Here is a 19,674-nt window from a genome sequence, read left to right as displayed (position 1 = left end):
TTGCCCTCTGTTGAACACTTTAACGTTTTTGAGATAAAACAGAGTTTAACCAGGATTGAATGCTTTATCCTCACATTTCTATAATGTAGCTTGATAGTGATCTATCACTCCAGTTGATAAGAGGCAGCAGTTGAGAAAAATAAAAATAGAGATAAATTTGCTCAAAAAGGATCTGCAAATGTACTTGAATGAGAGTGATCTGGCCATAGGATACAAGGACTCCTCCTTGCCAAGAATTTGAAATTACTTTTAAACTCCTCACCAGCTATAACCTCCCCTGAGCAGGGTGATGCAAAGGCAGGAGCCATGCAGGTTCAAAAGTACCTCAAACTCTCTGTTTTTGCCATGAGTGGGAAGTCAGTGGAGGATGATGCCATTCAAAGCAGGGAGGAGAAGGCACCTTGCCCAGGGCTGGCGTGACAGTTGAGCAGTGACCACAGAGAAGCCCTGGGATGGGAGCTAGGAGTGAAACAGCCCCACTGAAATTAAGGAAATAAAAAGGTCCCAGGTAATTTAGTAGTAAAGGAGTATTGCTAGTATCCCTCTGGGATGCGTGCAGAGAGGATCTATGCCTACATTAGCACCAGCAAAAGATACTTAGCTCATTAGGAGCAGCTGGTTTTGTTTAAACTGAGAGTTCCTGCTGTGGAGCAAACCAAACATCCCCACGTTATTTACACATCTTTCTAGGATATGGAGAATCCAAACATCCTGAAGAGTTTATAGCCTGAAATATGATACAAGTTTATTCTGCATCCATCCGTTCACCATTAGCAATATTCACCGTTAAATGGACAAGGAGTTTGGATTTTCAACCACATGCAAAGCCAGGTCTGCATAAACACAGGAAAGGAAAAGGTGTCCCCACATCTCATTCCTCTGAGAGTCTTAGCTCTCATCCTCCTCCTTTCCAAGTCTAAATTTACCAAATGGCCTTAGGGCACATAGGAAAAGAGAAGGGAGTACACAAAAACCAATTTAATGTTTTCTACCAAAGCAAAGATTTTTGCTTGGTCCCTGTTCAGATTGAATATCAGACGGCCGAGCAAATGATCTGTATTTCATGCCATTTTTAAAGATGCTCAGATCTGGATAGAATTAGCTGCCATCAGAATGGACAATGACCCTTTTTGTCCCCTGGGAGAACAGACACTGTGAAGTTTTCATTAGATATTAAAAATAAAAGAAAAAGAAAAAGACATAGATACAGCCTGGGAATTGAAACTCAGGCTCCAGCCTTACTAGTGACCTTGCTAAAGACTGTTATTGTCTTGTGTTGTTGATCCTCCAGAGGTACATGGGTTTAAAATGGTGCATAACTAATAAGTATTATTGTTATTCTATTTTTTTACTTTGTTTTTTTATGTATTGGATCAGAGAGTAGTAACATATATAAGTAAAATATGTAAGGGATCAGTAGTCTGAAACATGAAATTGTTATGAAATTGAAAGTATCTTCATGTAGACATATACCAGGAAAGATGTGCTAGTTATCAGCACATGTTTTTTTTAGTTGAGGAGCTAAGCAGAATGAGGGAACTTGTTCAAAACCTTCATGGTCTTCAGGTCTCATTTATACAAGTCACTGTGACCTCATTCCCAAACCTCAGGGTTAGCCCAGAAGCTTTAGCCATTCACATCTCCTTCTTTCACCAGTGTGGTCCTGGAGAACAACAGAGAACTTGGGATGGTGGATAACTACCCTAAAGTAGCCATAAGACAGCAAGAGGTAGTTATGTCCCTGGGTTAGGTGCCCTTAGGAGATGCTGGAAATCATGTTTGCAGCTCTGGGTCTTCATTTCCCCACATTTTGGTCGCCAGCTGTAAAATGGGATGAAAGGCAATATTTTTCCCCATCTTTTTTCTGTCTTCCTTGCTAAGATTGCAACTATTGCAGTGACAGCCCTGCCTAGCATTTTTATCTTTCTTGAAGTATATGGCAAAGACAACATAAAAGATGTATTAGGAAAGAGCCCCATTTTCCCAAATGCCATGGTGCCAGGTTTGTGTTTGCATGCTACAGAAGTAGCAAAGGCCAAACCTTTGCATAGATAGGAAGCAATCTAGCTTTGGGAAGAAAAGGATGGACAAAATAACCTCAAAGCAATTCAGCATCTGTGATTTCCTCAAATTCCATCTGAAAGCTTGCTCTCTATTTTGCTGACATATAAGCTGGGTGTCCTATTGTACATCAGTGTAACAAATAGCTGTTATCTTCTGTTTCATGGGAGCTACAGCAGAACATGATTTATTTGTGTCTGCTCTGGTGCCTCTTTTGAAATGTTGCCGGCATTCAGTGCACCTTTTGCAGAGGAAGGCAGATGGTCATCGCAAACTTTCCCATAACCTTGCTGTGTGTGCTGCGTAGTGAATCAATGAAACCTGAATTACAGTCCATTGTCAGAGTTTGGAGCTGTGCTGCTAAAGTATCCTGCAGTGACTGAAAACATTTGAATGTCAACACTGCATCTATACTGAGGAAATATGACATTTCTCCCTAAAATTTCAAAGGAGTGCCAAAAGGGATTTTTAACTGTAATGTGTGAGCAGAGACTGCATTGCTCAAACCTTAATTACCAGCTTGGAAATGTACCTTTTGTGAGTATGTGAGTGTGAGGTGTGACCTCTCCTTAGGAAAAAGAAAAAAAAAATAGGAATAATGAATCAAACAGGATTCTAAGCTGAAATACCAGACACAAGGAATTTTTTGAGTCCAAACAGCACCAGCTGCCCCTCTGTGCTACCTGACTCTGCTTATATGACATTTGCAATGAGGCTTCAGGTGATTTGAGAAGTTGGCATTAAACTGCAAATCACCTTTCATGTCAGCTCGTGCCAGGATACCTTGCCAGAAACCATTATTTCAGTGGGAAATAACAACTGGGAATAGGGAAAAAATGAACTTCTGAAAAGCACTTTGTCACATTCCCTGGGCTGAAAACAGTGAGCACCTGCCATGAAAGTAGGCATAGACAGAAACTTTTCAGTGAGAGGATTACCTCCTTTACATACAGAGGCAAGAAAAAGTGAGTATACAAAACATTTTCAGCACTCTCTCTCAATTTCTGATGTTTATTTGCTCTATGAGCAGACATGCCTGAAGACATCTATGTTTCATAAATCCTGCTACCTTGCTTCATAGATTTTTCCTTAGGATGGGAATCGTTACAATGAATAGGTCTGGCGTTTTCAGATAATGGCCTGCATGCAGCATAGGTATTTCTAGAAATGGTTAATCTTGAATGTAATAGATGTTAAAAGTGTCTCCCACAAATGCTTCTGGACTTTTACAGATAACTTCTTCTGTGTGTGTGTACAGGGCAGAGCATCTCCCAAATTCAAGCTGTCAGTCAGTTCATTCCCATAGCACATCTAGGCAAAGAGTATGATCTCATGTGAACTTGAGGCTGCAGTGTGTTTTGTACATTAACTGGCTTGAGAATTTTATGTTTTTTTTTTAAATAGAAGAGGAAAGAAATCTGCAAACTTATAAAACAATTTACAGGGAAGAAAAGGCAAAATGTTGTTATTTGGTGTGCAACAAATATTTAATCAATGGGTTTAAACTTTTTTGATCAAAGAGATTACTTGTGCTAGGACATTGTTATAACATCTACCAAGTTTTCTTCCTTCATTTGCAGCTGGGTTTGATCTTCTAATCCACCAAACATTCCCTGTCTTTGAAGGGCACATTTCAGTTCTCCTAGAGAACTAGAATAACCAGTGGATTAAAAGCAAGGATCCTCCTTACAGGACTTTTCTTACTAAGCCTTTCTTACAAAAAGAAAAAGCATCATCTAAATCATATCAGAACTCTAAAAAAAAAAAAATAATAATAATCTGGTCTTGTAAATAGATGGAGCTGATCCTGCCTGCACCTGATATGTCCTGGTTGTAGCAGAGTCATTCATGTCCTAGAACACACTGAAAAAAAGTGAGACCAGAGCAAGATTTATATTCTTGAAACATAAAAAACAAATCCTGGCTTAATTGATATGTAAGGTGGATTCTTTTCTCTATGCCACTGACATAAATCCATGAAATCTCAAATAAACACTTCAAAAAGTCTGATTTTCATTGCATTTTTATAGAGCCAGAATAGAAATTAAATTTTTTGGATCTGTCTAAATTTACATCTATGTACTGAGGAACTGGGCCTCATTTTCTGTACATTTCCAACATCTTAAAAGCATTTCCAAAGTGTCAGGAAATCACAAATCTTCCATAAATTGGTCTTTATTTCAAACTTTTCATACTTCAGTAACTGGAGGTTTGTTGTTTTCTGTCAGAGTTAAAAGGTGGAAAAGTGATCCTCTCCTGCAGCTGAGGAGCTTGCATGCTGCATTTCAGTCTCTGAACATCTGGGACTGCAGTGCGTGTCTGAGCAGTCCCTGAACTGCAGCACAGAATTGCAAATGAATCTATAACGAGTAGGGAACAGAGCTGTGGCAGGGAACAGGGATGTGTCCCACAGCCCACTGAAGTGAATGGCACAACTCCTGTTGACTGCAGTGGCCTTTGAGTGGAGCTCTTGACATGTCTGTTAAAGGAAGGTACAGTCAAATGATATTGCTGCATCATATCTCAAGCAGGATAACCACATGCTCATCTTTTTCACTTTCTCTCTCAGGATGGAAGGAGCAGTTTTATTGGCCACCAGCTCGGAGGGGTCATGGAAGTGCCAAACAGTAAGGACCAGAGAGTCAAATCAGCCAGAGCCATTCAAATCACTTACTACCTCCAAACGTATGGCTCTGTCACCCAGGACCTCATTGGGGAGAAGTGGGAGAGTGAATTCTGTAAACTGATGCACAAGATGCAGCTAGATCACCAAGATCTGCAGCTCTACTCACTAGCATCCTTCAGTCTCTGGAAGGACTTCCACCAGACAAGTCTCCTGGCCAGGGGCAAGATTTTGGTGAGCCTGATGCTGATTCTCCTGACTGCTACCCTATCGAGCTCCATGAAGGACTGCCTGCGTAGCAAACCTTTCCTGGGACTCTTGGGAGTACTCACTATCTGTATTTCCAGTGTCACTGCGGCAGGGATATTTTTCATTACTGATGGAAAATATAATTCTACTCTGTTGGGAATCCCTTTCTTCGCTATGGGTAATTATTTATCTTCATAATAATAGGATTAACAGAGTTTAATGTCAGGATTATAAATTACATCCTGGGTTATAAAGTGCAGATTCTACCTTGAGTAAAATTCTAAGTCATTTTCATCTTGTTAAATTGTTCTGTGCTCTGCCAAAAAAAAAAAAAAAGAAAGGAAAAACGGGAAAAGGAAAAAAGAAAAGCAGTAGCGACAGTAAAGAGCAAATGGTGTTGCTGGAATCTCAGCCAATATGAGAGAGGGGCAGTTTTATTGATGTCTTTTACAAATTTCTTACTGAAAACTAGTCAGCTCAGCCTAGAAAACGGTAGATGTTGACCTGACTTTGATGGGAGACCAGCTGAAAGAGTAAGTTAAAAGAGGAGGGTGCCAAAGAAGGAAAGGTTTTAGCACCATTCTGAGGAGGGCTTCTCTTCCAGCTCTGCCTGAGGGGCAGAGGGGAATGGATTGGTATAAGAATAAGATTGATGGACTTTATCTCAGTGAGGAGATTACTGTTGTAGTGTTTGTCAGGCTGTAGGCAAAGCGGGCTGTCAGTATATGTAGCATATAATTCCTTGGTCTGTGAAGTCCCAGATCAACTGCTGAGATTTTCTATGTGTAGCAGGGCAGGGGAAGGTGCAGATGCAGAACAAACATTAAATTCAGCTTTTTTAGCAGAAGAATTGAGTTTGTTCTTTCTGTTCCTATTTCTGTTCCAAGCACTTTTAGTGCATCTGTGTGGTTAATGAGTTTGCTGGGAATATCCATTGGAAAGGAAGAATTAAAAAACATGCCCAAACCAACTTGCTGAGGCAGCACTTCCAGTGCAATCACATTCAGGCTTATTAGAGTTTCACTGTATCACGAGTCTGAACCCAAGCAATGACTATGCAAAATCTTAGCAGTGGCAGCCCAAAGACCCAACCCTCTTCATGCTGGCTTTTTGATGGCAGAAAATCTTACCTGTGGACAGAACTCTGCATCTTTACAGTTAATTTTTTTAATTCCATTCGGGCTTCTATTACTCAAGTCCAAGTCCTGTGCGTACAGTGAGAGAACTGAAAATGCAAAACCACAAGTTAAAATCAAGGGTTGAAGAAGGGTCTTATATTTTTCTTAAAAATCTTATCCTCCCAAAACCCTATATATTCTTTCTCTTACTCTCAAGAAAATTCCTGTCACATATACCTCCTGCCTCCTATTTTGTCTGTCCCCTGATAATGCATCCATGTCACTAACCGAGGAAATCCTATGCAATCCATACAGGCCAGGAGCATCAATTGAAATGGCAGTTATTGCACTCAAATTATTCGTACCCTGCAGCCCAAGATGACACAAGGTTGGGAGTTTCTGAAAGTAGGGTAACTCAGTTTCCCATCTAGGATGGTGCTAATTCAGGAGTTTGTTTGCTGTCTGAGAAAAAGTAATATTTATAACTTTCTGTTGTGTTTTGCGCTGTCATTCTTGTCACAGCCACTGCCAAGAGCAAAAGAAAAGAAGAGGGAAAAAACCCCCAACCTTTCTTGAAGAGAGTTATTTGGAAGGATTGCTTCTGTAACATTCTATTGAATGATATATTGAAAAAGAAAACATTTTGGTAACCCTTCTACAGAAATTTCAGTCAGGAATCCCAAATCGAATTGGCCACCAGCTATCATTAGAGAAGAGATTGCAATGCCTGGGAGATGCTGCTGGTAAATATTAGGCAACAGTTTTAGAGTTTGGTGAACTAAAAACCAGGAAGCATGTCTTGCCAAAGTCATACTGGGTTACATCCTGCAAAGTTCCATGTATCTTTAGTCCCTTAAATGACTGTGCCACTTAATGAGATCTTGCTCTGCCTATGATGTACCCAGGGTGTCACAGACCTGGGCTTCCTGCAGGCCAGGAATTTCTATTTAACTTGGTTTACTGTGAGCTGATCTGACACCTTAGCACAGATCCAGTGAAGATCCCATAACTGGTAATTCTGTGGGTGAGTAAATAACTCTGGCCCATGTTGTACCAGTGTACCTTGTTTCTAGCACAACAGAAAGGAAACAACGCATCAAATAATGATTGAATGCATATAGATTAAAAAGTGTGCAAAGTGGGGTTTCCCAGAATTGCAAATACCAGATTTGCAAGTCAGCCTTTCAAAGTCGAGTTACTTAGACAAAAAAAAATAAATAAAAGGAAAACCAGGCAATAACAGCTACAAAGTGCTTACAAGTGCAATGTTCACAGAATACACATGCAACCTTAATTCTGGAAGATCCTAGCTTTGGAACACTTCAACCTGATATTTGCAAACCGTCAATTTAAGTATATTTGTTTGACCAAAAATATACAGTTTTCTCTGACATTCATTTTTCAAAGGATTAATTTGCAAGGTAATTCTGTGATGTTCTCCTGCACTTGTCCTTTTTTTTTTGCAATGATGGCAGGATGCTACCATCTGAATGACAGGAATAACCCTAAATTGTACAAATGTTTAGGTCCATAATTCCTCTTGAAGTGCAGAGATTCTGTGGGTTTCAGTAGGTGATAAAAACCTATATAAAAGTTAAATACTTATTTTTTCTATGAATTTGGACTGAATGACCTACACATGAAGTATTTACTGTAGTCTTGCTGCGAGGGAATGGTTTGCTGGGATAAAGTATATTCTGATGTACTAGGTGTTAGCTCAGGTAGGTTTTTCTCTTCTTTTATCCTGAAGGGGTAAAACTTCAGTCTTAAGTTACGCATGAGGACAGTGGTAGAAAATTCTGCTTGTTCTGACTTCCTCTTCCCACTACCACAGTCTTCTCAGACACCTGCCTCAGGAAATCCAGTTTCCCCAGTGCAGTATCTACCACTGCATTTTTGGAGTCAGTGAGGAGCAACTCTTCAGAAAGGTCCTGTGCAGATAAATCTCTAGCCACCAGGATCTCCTGCAAACAGGAGCAAGAGTTAATTTTTAGCAGTTCATACAAATGGATAAATGTGGTCAGTTAGGGAAAAGGTTCTTCTTTAGTTTCAGGGCTTCCTCCTTTAAGAGCTGAACTGAACTTAGACATTTACTTTGGGGTTTTTTTAAGTTGGGTTTTAGTAGCCACCATATGAAATCAGAATATGAGACAGTTCTACCTTGCATTTCTTTTCTGGGGCAAATATAATTTGCAGTCTTTTCTGCACGTTTGACACCAGCAGACCTATCACAACTGATGTGTTTCAGACAAGAGACAGAGGGTCAAATAACTGAGTTTCAGATTTGTCTTAGATGTCAGAAATGGCTAGATGTTCACATCTGCCTTTTGTGTTTGGATTCACAATGCAGTTTCAAAGGGATGTTATGTACGTGAGATAATTATGGTTTGCCATGTCTAATCATCATTAATTAATATAACCAGAAGGTTAACTACATAACTGAGGTATTATTGCTCCCATGATTTGCTTTTTAATGCACAGGAGCCAGACTGATATCATCAGAGAGATAATGATTTAACTCAGCTGAGGATCTGACTGTGTATTTTTAAATACAGGTACATTAATTATGTCATTTTACACTGTAATTATTTTTGGCCAGTCCATGAAGTACCTCGTTATATAGATTAGTGGAAATCTTGTGTTAAAAATGTAAACACAGTGTAATTAGAGTGTAATTACGCTTTTTGTATTATAATGCGTATGTGTTTCTTAGAAGTCTGGATTCACAGTGGATGTCAGATATATTTCCTTCCCTTTGTAAATCCAGACCACGAAGACCTTCATGACAACAGCCGTTTGTCTTTCAGTCTTTAGAGAACATTAAGGTCAATGGATGACCAATAGCACATGATACTGTTGTTATTACTACTACCGATAGCAATACCGTTACTAGCTGTGTAGTAAAGTGATACAAAACTTTAGGAAGAAACAGGCTACCTGTTTCCAGGAGTAACTTCATGCCTGAAGTAAGAGTGCAAGAGGGATGGCAGAGTTTTCATTTAAAGTGCAGACTTTTGTGTTAAAATTCCCAGTTATTCCTTCCTCTGAGGTATTCAATGGCAGGAGGAAGCAAAGCAAAAGCATGCAAGACCCCCAGGAAGCTATCAGCATTTCGAACAGAAGCCATCTAACCTCTTTCCAATAGCAGTTGTTAAAATAGTGGCTGGTGATCACCTTCAAGTAAATTTAAGATGCGGCAGTGTTAACATTAGTGGGAGAGTTGTGGGAAATTCCAGAAAAAAGTCCTTGTGCAGATAAGGAAATTTTTTTTCAAACCTCAGAAGACAAAGGTGAGTGCTAAGGTGCATGCTATGGCTAGTTTACCTGTACATGAAGTATCACAGTATTTCTAACCTTTGCTTCAAACAATGGACTGTCTGATTACAACAGCAACTTAGAAATATTTCAGGAGTGACTCTGACTTTGATTTTGTCCTTTTGATGCAGCAGTAAAGGAAATCCCATATGAATCTTATATTATATGTTCATCTTCTATATGTATGAGAAGCGGCTGACCCTTTGGAGCATAAAGACCTGCTGACATAAATTCCCACCTCTCCATGCCTTACAAATACAGTGTATCTGTCATTTTAGAGGTTACAACAGTTCTTGTTGCTACCATACAGCAGATCATTAAGGTCTTGGAAATGCCTTGTCGTTAATTAGAGAACATCTGTCTTTAACTCTTACAATGGGAAATAGGAATAACAATAAAAAACCCATGGGGCAGCAGGAGATATACAAAATGTTTAAAATTACCAGTTTGGGTGGGCAGATATGAATATGAGTTGGTTTTGATATTCTTCATGATTGTAAAGTTGATTTTCCTATAACCTGGTAACCCCAGCAAGTCTACTGTAACCCAGTTGCAGAGGGCTGTTTCTTTTTTAATTTCTATAGGAAAGGCTAACCTTCCTAGAACAGTCTTTCCTGGATTTTGTGTAAAAGACTAAAGTCCTCTGGGATAATCTAATACCCTTACACCATGCAGTCTGGCCCTGCAGCTATGTCCTTGTATCTGTCATGATTAGGAAGAGGCAAGAAGCAGCAGGACCCTAATGGGGCTGCCCTCCTCAAAAACAGAGGAAATGAAGATATTTCTGCCCATGTCCTTTGGGCCTTTGCATGACCAGGGATGCAAGAACACAGCCAGTCCTAATAACAGAGTTTGTAGCACCCAATTTCAGGTATCCCAAAGGGTTCTCCCTTAACTGAAGTGACAGAATCTCAATTTCCTTTGAAGTCAATAGAGAGATCCAAAGTCATTTTGATCATCACTTTGTGCATATCTGGGATGAACTGTGTTAATCTCTGTAAGGTCTTTGAGAAAACTGGGGTGAGTTCTTAAGACCTTAACACCTAAGGTTATATATATGTAAGCTTTCACAAATATATATACATGTATGTATATACATATATACATATGTATATACATATATGTATAAACTGACTTGAATCCCATACAAATTTATTTCTAGCCCTTCCTTTCCTTGGAGAGAATTACCAGAAGGTCTCTTATCAACTTAAATATCATTATGCCTTATGGCAATTGTTCAACCCCAAGAGGTGGGTCTGCAAGTCTGCTGGGCGGTGATTCTGAGGCTCAGATCAGTTTGAAGCATTTATCCTTGGACCGTTGTCCAAGCACAGACCATCAGTACCTCTGCAAAGACAGGGCAAATACTAAAGACATTGACTGGGTTTGTTGTTTGAAGATGGTCAGCTAAACTCCTCCTTCTGACTCTAGTGGGAACTCAACCCATTTGTCAAACGTGAAGCCTTTTATTTAAAAGTTTTTTACTGTTTATATTCTTATTAAAACAGCTTCCTTAGCTCTCTTGACTGCAACTAACAGACTGGTAACTGTCATTTGAGCTGCTTCAAATTTGCTGCAACCATTTCTACAATCCTTTGAAAAAAGTGCCTTGATAAGAGATGAGAGCGTGTTTTGAGCTAAAACGTCAAAAGATAAAAGGAATGGTTTTCTTTTGCAGTTAAAAATGTGTGTTTAGTACTCAATCAGCATACAAACTCTGTTCAGATAGCAAAGGATGTTTACTCTTCTGATGCTTCACACATTTGTCTGAACACTTCTTGCTTTCATTTTTCTACCCTTTCATGGCAATGTTCATTCCTATTATTTCAGGATCTTTATTTCAGGATCTTTATTGGATGCACTTGTTATTTCAGGATCTTTATTGGATGCACTTTTTCAGTGTGTTGGTCTCTTTTAGCAGTTTTGTACCTTGTACTTACTATGTATCAATGCACATTACATTTACATTTGGCTTATTTCAGCTGGAAAGGAGCTACACCATGGTAGAAACGATGTAGCTCCATGTATATCATCCCTAATAGGGCAATGACAAATCCAGCCTTGAATAGCAGCATTGCTAGCAATTCCATAACCTGCCTCAACAGCTTGTTCCAGTGCTTAAACAGCCATACATTTATGAAGATATTTCTTAATATTTTCACTGCTGCAGCTTATGCCTATGACTTCTGAGTCTGTCTGGCCTGACTGTGGAGTGTAATTTTTCACAGTATATATGTATTACAAATACTTTTAGGATATTTTTTATGTAAGGCTGTGCTTACTTCAGCTTGGATATAATTTCCTATCAGATTTTTTCCTTCCCTAGATATTTCACTGCACTTTGCAGTTTCTTCTGTGCTCCATCCATACAGGAAGATCTATGGTGGTTCCTGGTCTTTGATGGAGCACTGTGGATCTGCAGGAAAGAATAGATGTGGAGTAGTCCGAGCACGTGTCCTGTGCTTTTTGGTCTGTGGTGGGAAAATACAATCTTCAATTGTCCTTTCTTTTCTTCTGAGCAAGAAAGTTGGGCTGTGCTACCTGAGGAAGAGTAGAGTGAATGATCTTATGCTCTGTCAAGCATGCTGCTTGTTTGCCTTAGGTACAGTGCTGCTCCGTAAGGAAATCCAAAGTTGGGTCTCTGTTTTTTAAGCAAAAATTAAAAGCAGGAAATTCATGTACTTTGTCCTAGAATAAAACTTGGGTGCAAATAGCCCCTGGAGCTCACTGTTGTGAGATAAGATTGTGGCTCAAAATTGAGCCTGATTTAGAAAGGGTTGCATTTTTATACAGCTAGCTAAACATCTCCTTTATTTTAAATAACACTGCAATGCTAAAACATTATGGTAAGACAGAAATATAAAAATTAATGACTGTGTTCAAAAGCCCAGTTCAAAAATGGGTACAAAGAAATTTCACTTGTCAAGAAATTTTCCCATAGGTGCCCTCTTTGAGTCTGATAATTTTCCCCTGAAGAGTTAGGTAAAGGATAGTGAACACAATAGACCATTTGTCAAATGTTCTACATCAATATTTATCTTCTGTATTTGTCTGCAGCATTAAAAACTTTGCATAGAATCAAAGGCTTACAGAGTCTATTGCAAATACAAAATCAACTAAAAAACCTTACTTGATGTTCTGTCATTTGTATGTCCTCCTTTGTGCAACCACTAGCCAGTTGAGGTTTTAATAATTCAGTTTTATCCTTCCATACTCAATCCTTTTTTTCACTCCATTTCTTTCCTATGAAGTAGCTTCTCCTCTTCGGAGAGGTAACTGCTTGCAGTAACATGCAGCATGCTGAAGACACACTGGCTCAGGGCTCGCTGCTCCATGAGTGGTCACAAACAATAGCAGCAGCCTACATTATTCAAGAAGCATCTTCCATATCCTTGGCATAGACCTGTGTTACTGGCATTCAAAGGCATACTCAGGTATTCCAGCTGTGAGTTTCCATGTGTTAGTCCTGCTGGATGTGGCAAAGCAGGTCATGTCTTGTTCACACTTGTCTGACTGCAAGATGAAGGACATGCTATTTTGGATGCCTGAAGTAGTAGTGAGAGCTGCAGAAGCAATAGATATGGACACAAGGCTGCAAGTGGTATCACCAACTGAATGAGATGAAAAGCTCAGGCCTTTGCAGCTTTGGATCAGTAAAGATGCTCTTAATTTTTGTTCTACAAGAGTGGGAATACTGTCCTCATTATATTGGCTAAATTTCACTGTGGGTAATTGCATTTCTACCTTCCTCACATTTCCCTTGCTATGCAGGTTAAATACAGCATTGGTGAGCACTGCCTGGCTCAAAGCAGTGTGCAGGTGGTGCTCTTTTAAGAAAAAGCTGTTTTTTAACCAGACATGGCTGTATTTCACTGGTGAAATACACAATGTGGCAATGTGGCAATGACCACATTATGTGGCTCTGCGTTCTCTAAAATTATTCTGCATTCCCTGAGAATATGTAGCTGTCTTGGAACATTGCCATTGCCTTTTCCTGCAGTAATCTGTGGCATTTCAGCTGTAGGGAATTTTTTGCTCATACTCCATATTCTTGAAGCCCAAGGAGGAAACATTTCTTTACAGCCTCATATGACAGCTATACCTGCCCAACTCACTCCTCTCAATGCATATTCAAATGCAAATTTGCCAGAGAAATTTTAAGTGCTGTAGCTTTTTCTGGTATTATGAACTCCATTGCTGTTGATATCCTGCATATAAAGAAAACTATTTTGCTAGCATGGCCATGAAACCAATCAGTACTATATAATTTTGCAAACTTTACATAAAATCAGGCACTGCAGGTATAATCCTCTAGAGGGAGCACTTGTCTTGCTCCCTCTGTTAAAGGGCCAAATGGCAGATTACTGCACATCTGGTGAGACCCTATCAGATGTAATTTTCTGTGTTTCTTTCAGTTTCTATCTGATATTTTTACTATTACTGTTGAGAAATTATTGTCCACCCGGAGTTGAGGAAGCTGAAGGCAAAGAGATGGTCTGCATACTGAGTGAAGAGCAATTAAACCTTTCTTCCTTCTTATAGAAGAACTTAAAACAGCACAATGTTTTAGGTTAAGGCAATTTAAACTTTCTGAAACTAGACTGAGAGCCCTGGGAACAAAAAATCCTATTTGTGCTTTGAGTAGATACCACAGCAAAAGGAAATGCATCAAGACCAAAGCCCAAACCTTTCTAATGGACAATCTTCTCATGGGAGTAGCTGAAAGAGAAGTTGACTCCATAGGAGAGATGCTAACTACACCACTGAAAGAATTACCAGAAAGTGCAATGTTGAGGCTATACAAGAGAGAAATATATTAAGCAAAAAAATCCAGTACAAATATCCCTCCCATCATATTTCAGTCAACTTCAAGGCATTGCTTTAAGGAAGGGGAACTGCTGGACTCACCTAGTCATTGGCTTTCTACAGAAGCACTGCTCAGAGCCTGTTGTAATCCCTTATGTAGGCTTTCAGCATCTCTTCTGTCAGTGTTAAGAAACAGTAAGAACTTTATTACGCAGTTAGCCTGCTTTTAAATGAATAACCTTGGTAGGATATTGAGGGAGAGAAGGATTTGCTAATCACAGATACAGATGTTCTACCTCTTTCTTACGTTATTTGAAGTCAGGCTCTGAAAAATGCAGTTAACGAAGCAAGTCTCAAAAGATGTCTATTATGTGGATTTTGACTTCTAATATACTTACTCTTTCCCTGAGTATAAAGTAATGGAATCTCTTTGCGTAATCTTTTTTTTTAAAAAGTGTAGAAATTTATTATTATTGAAATCTTTTCTACTCAGCCTCTGTTCTTGGTCAGGAGGTATGAAACTAATTGGTGGACAAGCAGACAAACACAAATGCATATACAAACACAGAACATTGGACAAAAGGATGCAAAACTGATGATTCATTTTTCTTACATACAAAATAAAAGTGAAGAATTGCATATGTGGTAAACTGAACTCATGGTTCAGTTTTCCCAGCAACAAACTCATTAAACCTGATCCAATAGTCATTTTTGTTCACAAGCTGGAAAAGGTTCTTTGTCTGCTTTTAAACTGCAAGAATACTATCAGTGCTCCAGGAGACCTTTGCTTGTTTTCATACCACTTCCCTAGGAGCTGACACTGTATTGCAAAATATCAAATTATATGAAACTTATATGAAACATTATGAAACTTATTGTTTTATCTAAAATGTGTATTTGAAAAGATGAGGGTATCTTTATTTTCAGTAGTCAGTGACAAAAATGTTCCATTTAATGTCTCTTACTCAAACCACTGCAAGGTTTTTATTTTTTATAAGGGATTGTTTGACCTGACATTAGTAAGGGAAAGTAAAAATATCACAGAAATTGTTGAAAAATTAAGAATTGTTTTTTTTTTTTTTACCTTCAGATCAGGTTGTTTCATGACTTTTCACTTAACAGTGTGTGTAACCAGATCACCGATCCACTGATACATTAAACAGGCAAATGGAGTACACAGATCACATTGGAAGTCCCTTATCAACAAGTCTGAGACAAAGTTAAGAATGACATTTTTTTTTCTCATAGAGAGTATTGGTTTAACTTTACATGGTGAAACAAAGATGACATGTTGCAGGATGATACATTTCAGCCTATTAGCCCTCTACTCAGTTTGGTATATTGAGTAATATATGAAATTGAAGCAAAGTTTAGGTCATTGAATACAAATTCTTGTGACTGCAAAACCTTCATCTTAGGATACCGGAAATCTGAAGCTCAGTAGATGAGTATCATTTCAGCTAACTTTAACCTCCTAAAATTTGGGTACCTGTTCTAAACCTTAGAGTGGTTTCTTACATCATTAAGACAAAGACTCTAAGAATGACTGTGCCAGATCAGGCCAAGGTTCATATAACTGAATAGCCTATCTCTGGCAATGCCTGGTAGCAGACAGATACCTTGGAAACAGAACTTTCAGGCTTGGGGCATCTAGGAACCCTGTTCCAGTGGCAGACCAACCTCTCAGCAAAAAAATGCTTCCTAATGTCCAGTCTAAACTTCCTTAGTGCAGCTTTGAAGCATTCATGTGTCCTTTCACAAGATCCCAAGCAAAAGAGCTCAGCAGCTTCCATCCCATTTCCCCTTCTCAGGAAACTGTAGAGAGCAATGAGGTTGACCCTCCTCCTCCTTTCCCTCAAACTAGAAAAGACTAAAGTCCTTAACCACTCATCATAAGGCATTCCTTCCAACCCTTTCACCACCTTTGTTGCCCTCCTCTGGATGCATTCAATGACCTTCAAGTTTCCAATTCAAGTTTCAGTTCAAGTTTCACCAAAAGTCAGCAAAATTAGTTATTTCTCATAAATGCCTTTGAAAACAAATTGTCAAAATTGTGGGTTTTGGCCCACATGTAGGAAGCTTTTTATTTCCTGAGGAAAAAAAGTGATAACTGTTTCTAGTTTTCATAATATTCAAGTTCTTTATTTTCCACTCTTAAAACTTGTTTTATTTTTCCTGGGGTAAAAAGAGAAACAGAAAAAAGGAAGTAAAAAGTCAGGGCATGAGGAAATGAAGGAAAATATCCAGGAATTCCTTTTACATTTTAAATTCTAAACATGCAAGAAAGAAAGAACACATTTTAGTAGATCAAAGATTTAAGTAAAAAGTTCAAATTACTTTATCTTTGAAAATTTGAATGTTAAGTATGATAGCAACAGATGTTTAACAGCCTACAACAAATATTTATCTGGGAAAAATAGTAAATATAATTCCATAAAATTATTTCTTTACATGGTGCTATAATTATTTCCATGATATCATGGAAAAAAGGCCTTATTAAATAAACCTGATTTTTAAAAAATTATTCTTCAAATTTATACAAGAAAATAAATCATGCTGGTGTAGTACATTCAGACAATGGTAATTTGATTTACACCTGAACAACACTTTGACAGATGCTTGTATTTGTTCTACATTAAATCACTGTACCTTATATTAAATGCAGTAACAGAATATTAATTTGTAAATGTGCACTCTTCCTTATGGGAAGACATCAATAATCATGCAAAAAAAATTTATTCTAAGCCATTCAACACCTTTCCCCATGTTCTGGAGTGAAAAACAAATCAATAGCAGTAAAATTCTCAGATAATGCAAGGCTTGGCAGATAAAAATAATGAAAATGCAGCCCAAGCACATCGTCAGGAAGGCTCATTTTGTCAACATGTGCTTTATCACAGTTAAGTGCTAGATTATGCATCTAGAAACAAAGAATGTATTCATGTTTCCAAGATGAGCAATTGCATCCCCCAAAAGCAAAACCAATGAGATCACAGTAGATAATGCATTGAATGCGAATTCCTAGTGTGCTGTTGTTGTTAATACAGGAAGATTAAATTCTTTTTCTCTGGCAAATGTGTGCTAGAGAAAAAATAGGAAGGTGACATAAGTCAGATGAAGCACTTCAGAAAGATGTCAATTGGCATTTTGAGTGGGATTCACTTGATAACATGCAGATGTCTATCGTGTGCAGTATCTCTTTGGCACTGTTGAGCCCTTCCCAGGGTGTATTTTAAGATACACCACAAAACTGGAGTCCTTCTCTGGGAGGAATATGGTGTTCATGTTGGTTTTAACAGCAGGCAGTTGTACAGGGCAGGTGGAGATGAACTAACAAGACTTTAGAAATGTAGTTAAATTAATTTTATTCACCAGAATAAAAATGCCATTTTTTACACTGAAAACAATTAACCACAGGGACAATTTTTCAGGTCTTGATGGACTCTGTATGACTCAGATCTTTCAGACTAGGACTTCATTTCTTTGCATACAGGCTATACCTCAAAAAACTGTGATTCTGATTCAGAAATGACAGGTTACAATATTTTGACAAATGATCACAATAGTTTTTCCTAATCTTAAAACCTATGAAGTTTCTGTTACAGAAGAACACAAATTTTGTCTTCTGTCTGGGTGACAAATCAGTCTGCTTTTGCTCACCTTAAACTTCCACCTTCTCAACTTTATCACACTATTCCTATTTTATGCCCACCTTTAGGGAACTTCAGATAACTGTCTTTATTCACTAGATTCCTGCAAATATTACTCAAAATAATCTTATGCTTATATCTTTATGTTACATACCTTTAATTATGCAAGACATCTATAAGAAAAAAGATTGTGTTATTTAATAGTATTTTATAAAACTGTCATATTACAACCAACAAATCAAAAATCCAAAATCACTTGCAAAAACTTTCTTCTTTGTACATTTTAATAAATGCCCAAGCTCCACTGACCTACCTGATATACACAAATGTTTTGCTCTTTTGCTACAATTGTTCTAAAACATTTCTAGTTTTTAGGCTCTTCAGGGCATCCGTGACTCACCTGCAGACTCTTCTAGATCTACATGTCTTTTTCCTTGTTATTCCAACATGTGTAAAATATACTAGAAAGCTATTATTGTTCCTACAGCTCACTGGCTTTGGATCACATTTTGCTTGTACTCATATAGTACACATGTAGTACCGTGTGAAATGTTGCATCATAAGGATTTTCTCTAAGCAAGACATAACTGCACCTCTTCTATTAGTTTTTGTTTTCTTATTACTTCCAGCTATGCATTAGTCTTAATAACATTGCTCTTCCATAAACCCACCCACTGTTTCTACCTTGTGGCTAGTATGGAGTCCCAACAGAGAGCCAGTGGAATACTCATGTATCTATTAAACTGTGTGTTGCCTCTCAGCACAAAGATTAATTTCACTTATTTCCCTTATCTGGTACTTTGTAAATGGCATTCCTCTTTAATACTTATCTTTCGTTTGCCTGTACAAGAAAGCTAGTTTCAGTGGTTATCAATTGCTGTACTCTACATGAGGTACTACATCATGATTAGTTCTTCACATCTTCAGTCCTTTGGCATCCCTTTTTTAGTCTTTCCAATACAAATTGGCAGCAATTCAGTAAAGCTGGTCACAACCATCATTCCCTTCACACTGGTATGGTAGATGGGAAGGCAGAGTATTTTGGCTTTATGAAATGCATTGAGAAAAGCAGTCTCAGTATGAGCTGAAATTCAAGCTCTTTCTGGTCCAAGTTGTAGCACTTGCTTCTTAACACACTATCTGGTTCTGTGATAATCACAATCTGGATTTCACAACAGTGTAAAGACCATACATAGTGTCTCACAGAGCAACACAGGGCAAAAATAGACTACTTAAAGTTTTCTCTCAGAACAGCTATCTATTTATGACTTTGCTTTGGTAGTTTGCATTCCTCAGATCAGTACTGGATACTGAATTTCCAGTACAATACGTGAAGGAAACATCCAAACCTTTTGGGAACCTAGCACTTTCTGGAAATCAGAAACTGCTGCTTTATTGCAATATATGCTTAGAATTACAGCAAAAGGGAGAAATTTGTAAGGGAAATGGAAATAAAGCAGGTTTTGGGGTTTGTTTTTTTTTTCTTTTTTATCCCTGTTTTGGCAGTTTTACTTGCTGCTGGCCATCTCCTGGAGACACTGCCATTATCATTTCCCTGTTTCCAGAGATTCATCTAATGATACATATTTCTTCCAGTCTGTATTTGCCTCCTATACTCCAGGCTTCCTGTGGTTCATGTAGTTCATTAAGTGTTCTTTCTTCATCCTTTCTTCCCACAACTTTATACGCCTTTGACTCTTCAGCATCAAACTGTGGTGTTTCTTTTTTCTGTTTCCAGTTTGATTCCTATTTGCATCAAGAGTATGACATGTGACCACGAACCTCTTCTAACCACTTTGCAAATCTCCTCTTTGATTCCTAAATAATTCAGGATAACAGCGTTTTCCCACTA

General features: G+C 38.3%; 1 protein-coding gene across 3 annotated transcripts in view; it reads left to right on the top strand.

Annotated features, from left to right (window-relative positions):
• The window catches only part of PTCHD4 (patched domain containing 4), an 86,740-nt gene that overhangs the window by 21,605 nt on the left and 45,461 nt on the right, over positions 1-19,674 (top strand). For all 3 annotated transcript variants that reach the window (XM_005146434.2, XM_005146433.2, XM_005146435.3), the window contains exon 2: positions 4,631-5,111. In XM_005146434.2, the coding sequence (XP_005146491.1) occupies positions 4,631-5,111 (481 nt within the window). The remainder of the gene's footprint in view (positions 1-4,630; positions 5,112-19,674) is intronic.

This window comes from Melopsittacus undulatus, chromosome 3 (genome assembly GCF_012275295.1).
Source record: "Melopsittacus undulatus isolate bMelUnd1 chromosome 3, bMelUnd1.mat.Z, whole genome shotgun sequence".
NCBI lineage: Eukaryota > Metazoa > Chordata > Aves > Psittaciformes > Psittaculidae > Melopsittacus > Melopsittacus undulatus.
Note: the sequence above shows the minus strand (reverse complement) of the source record. Positions and strands in the feature narration are given on the sequence as shown.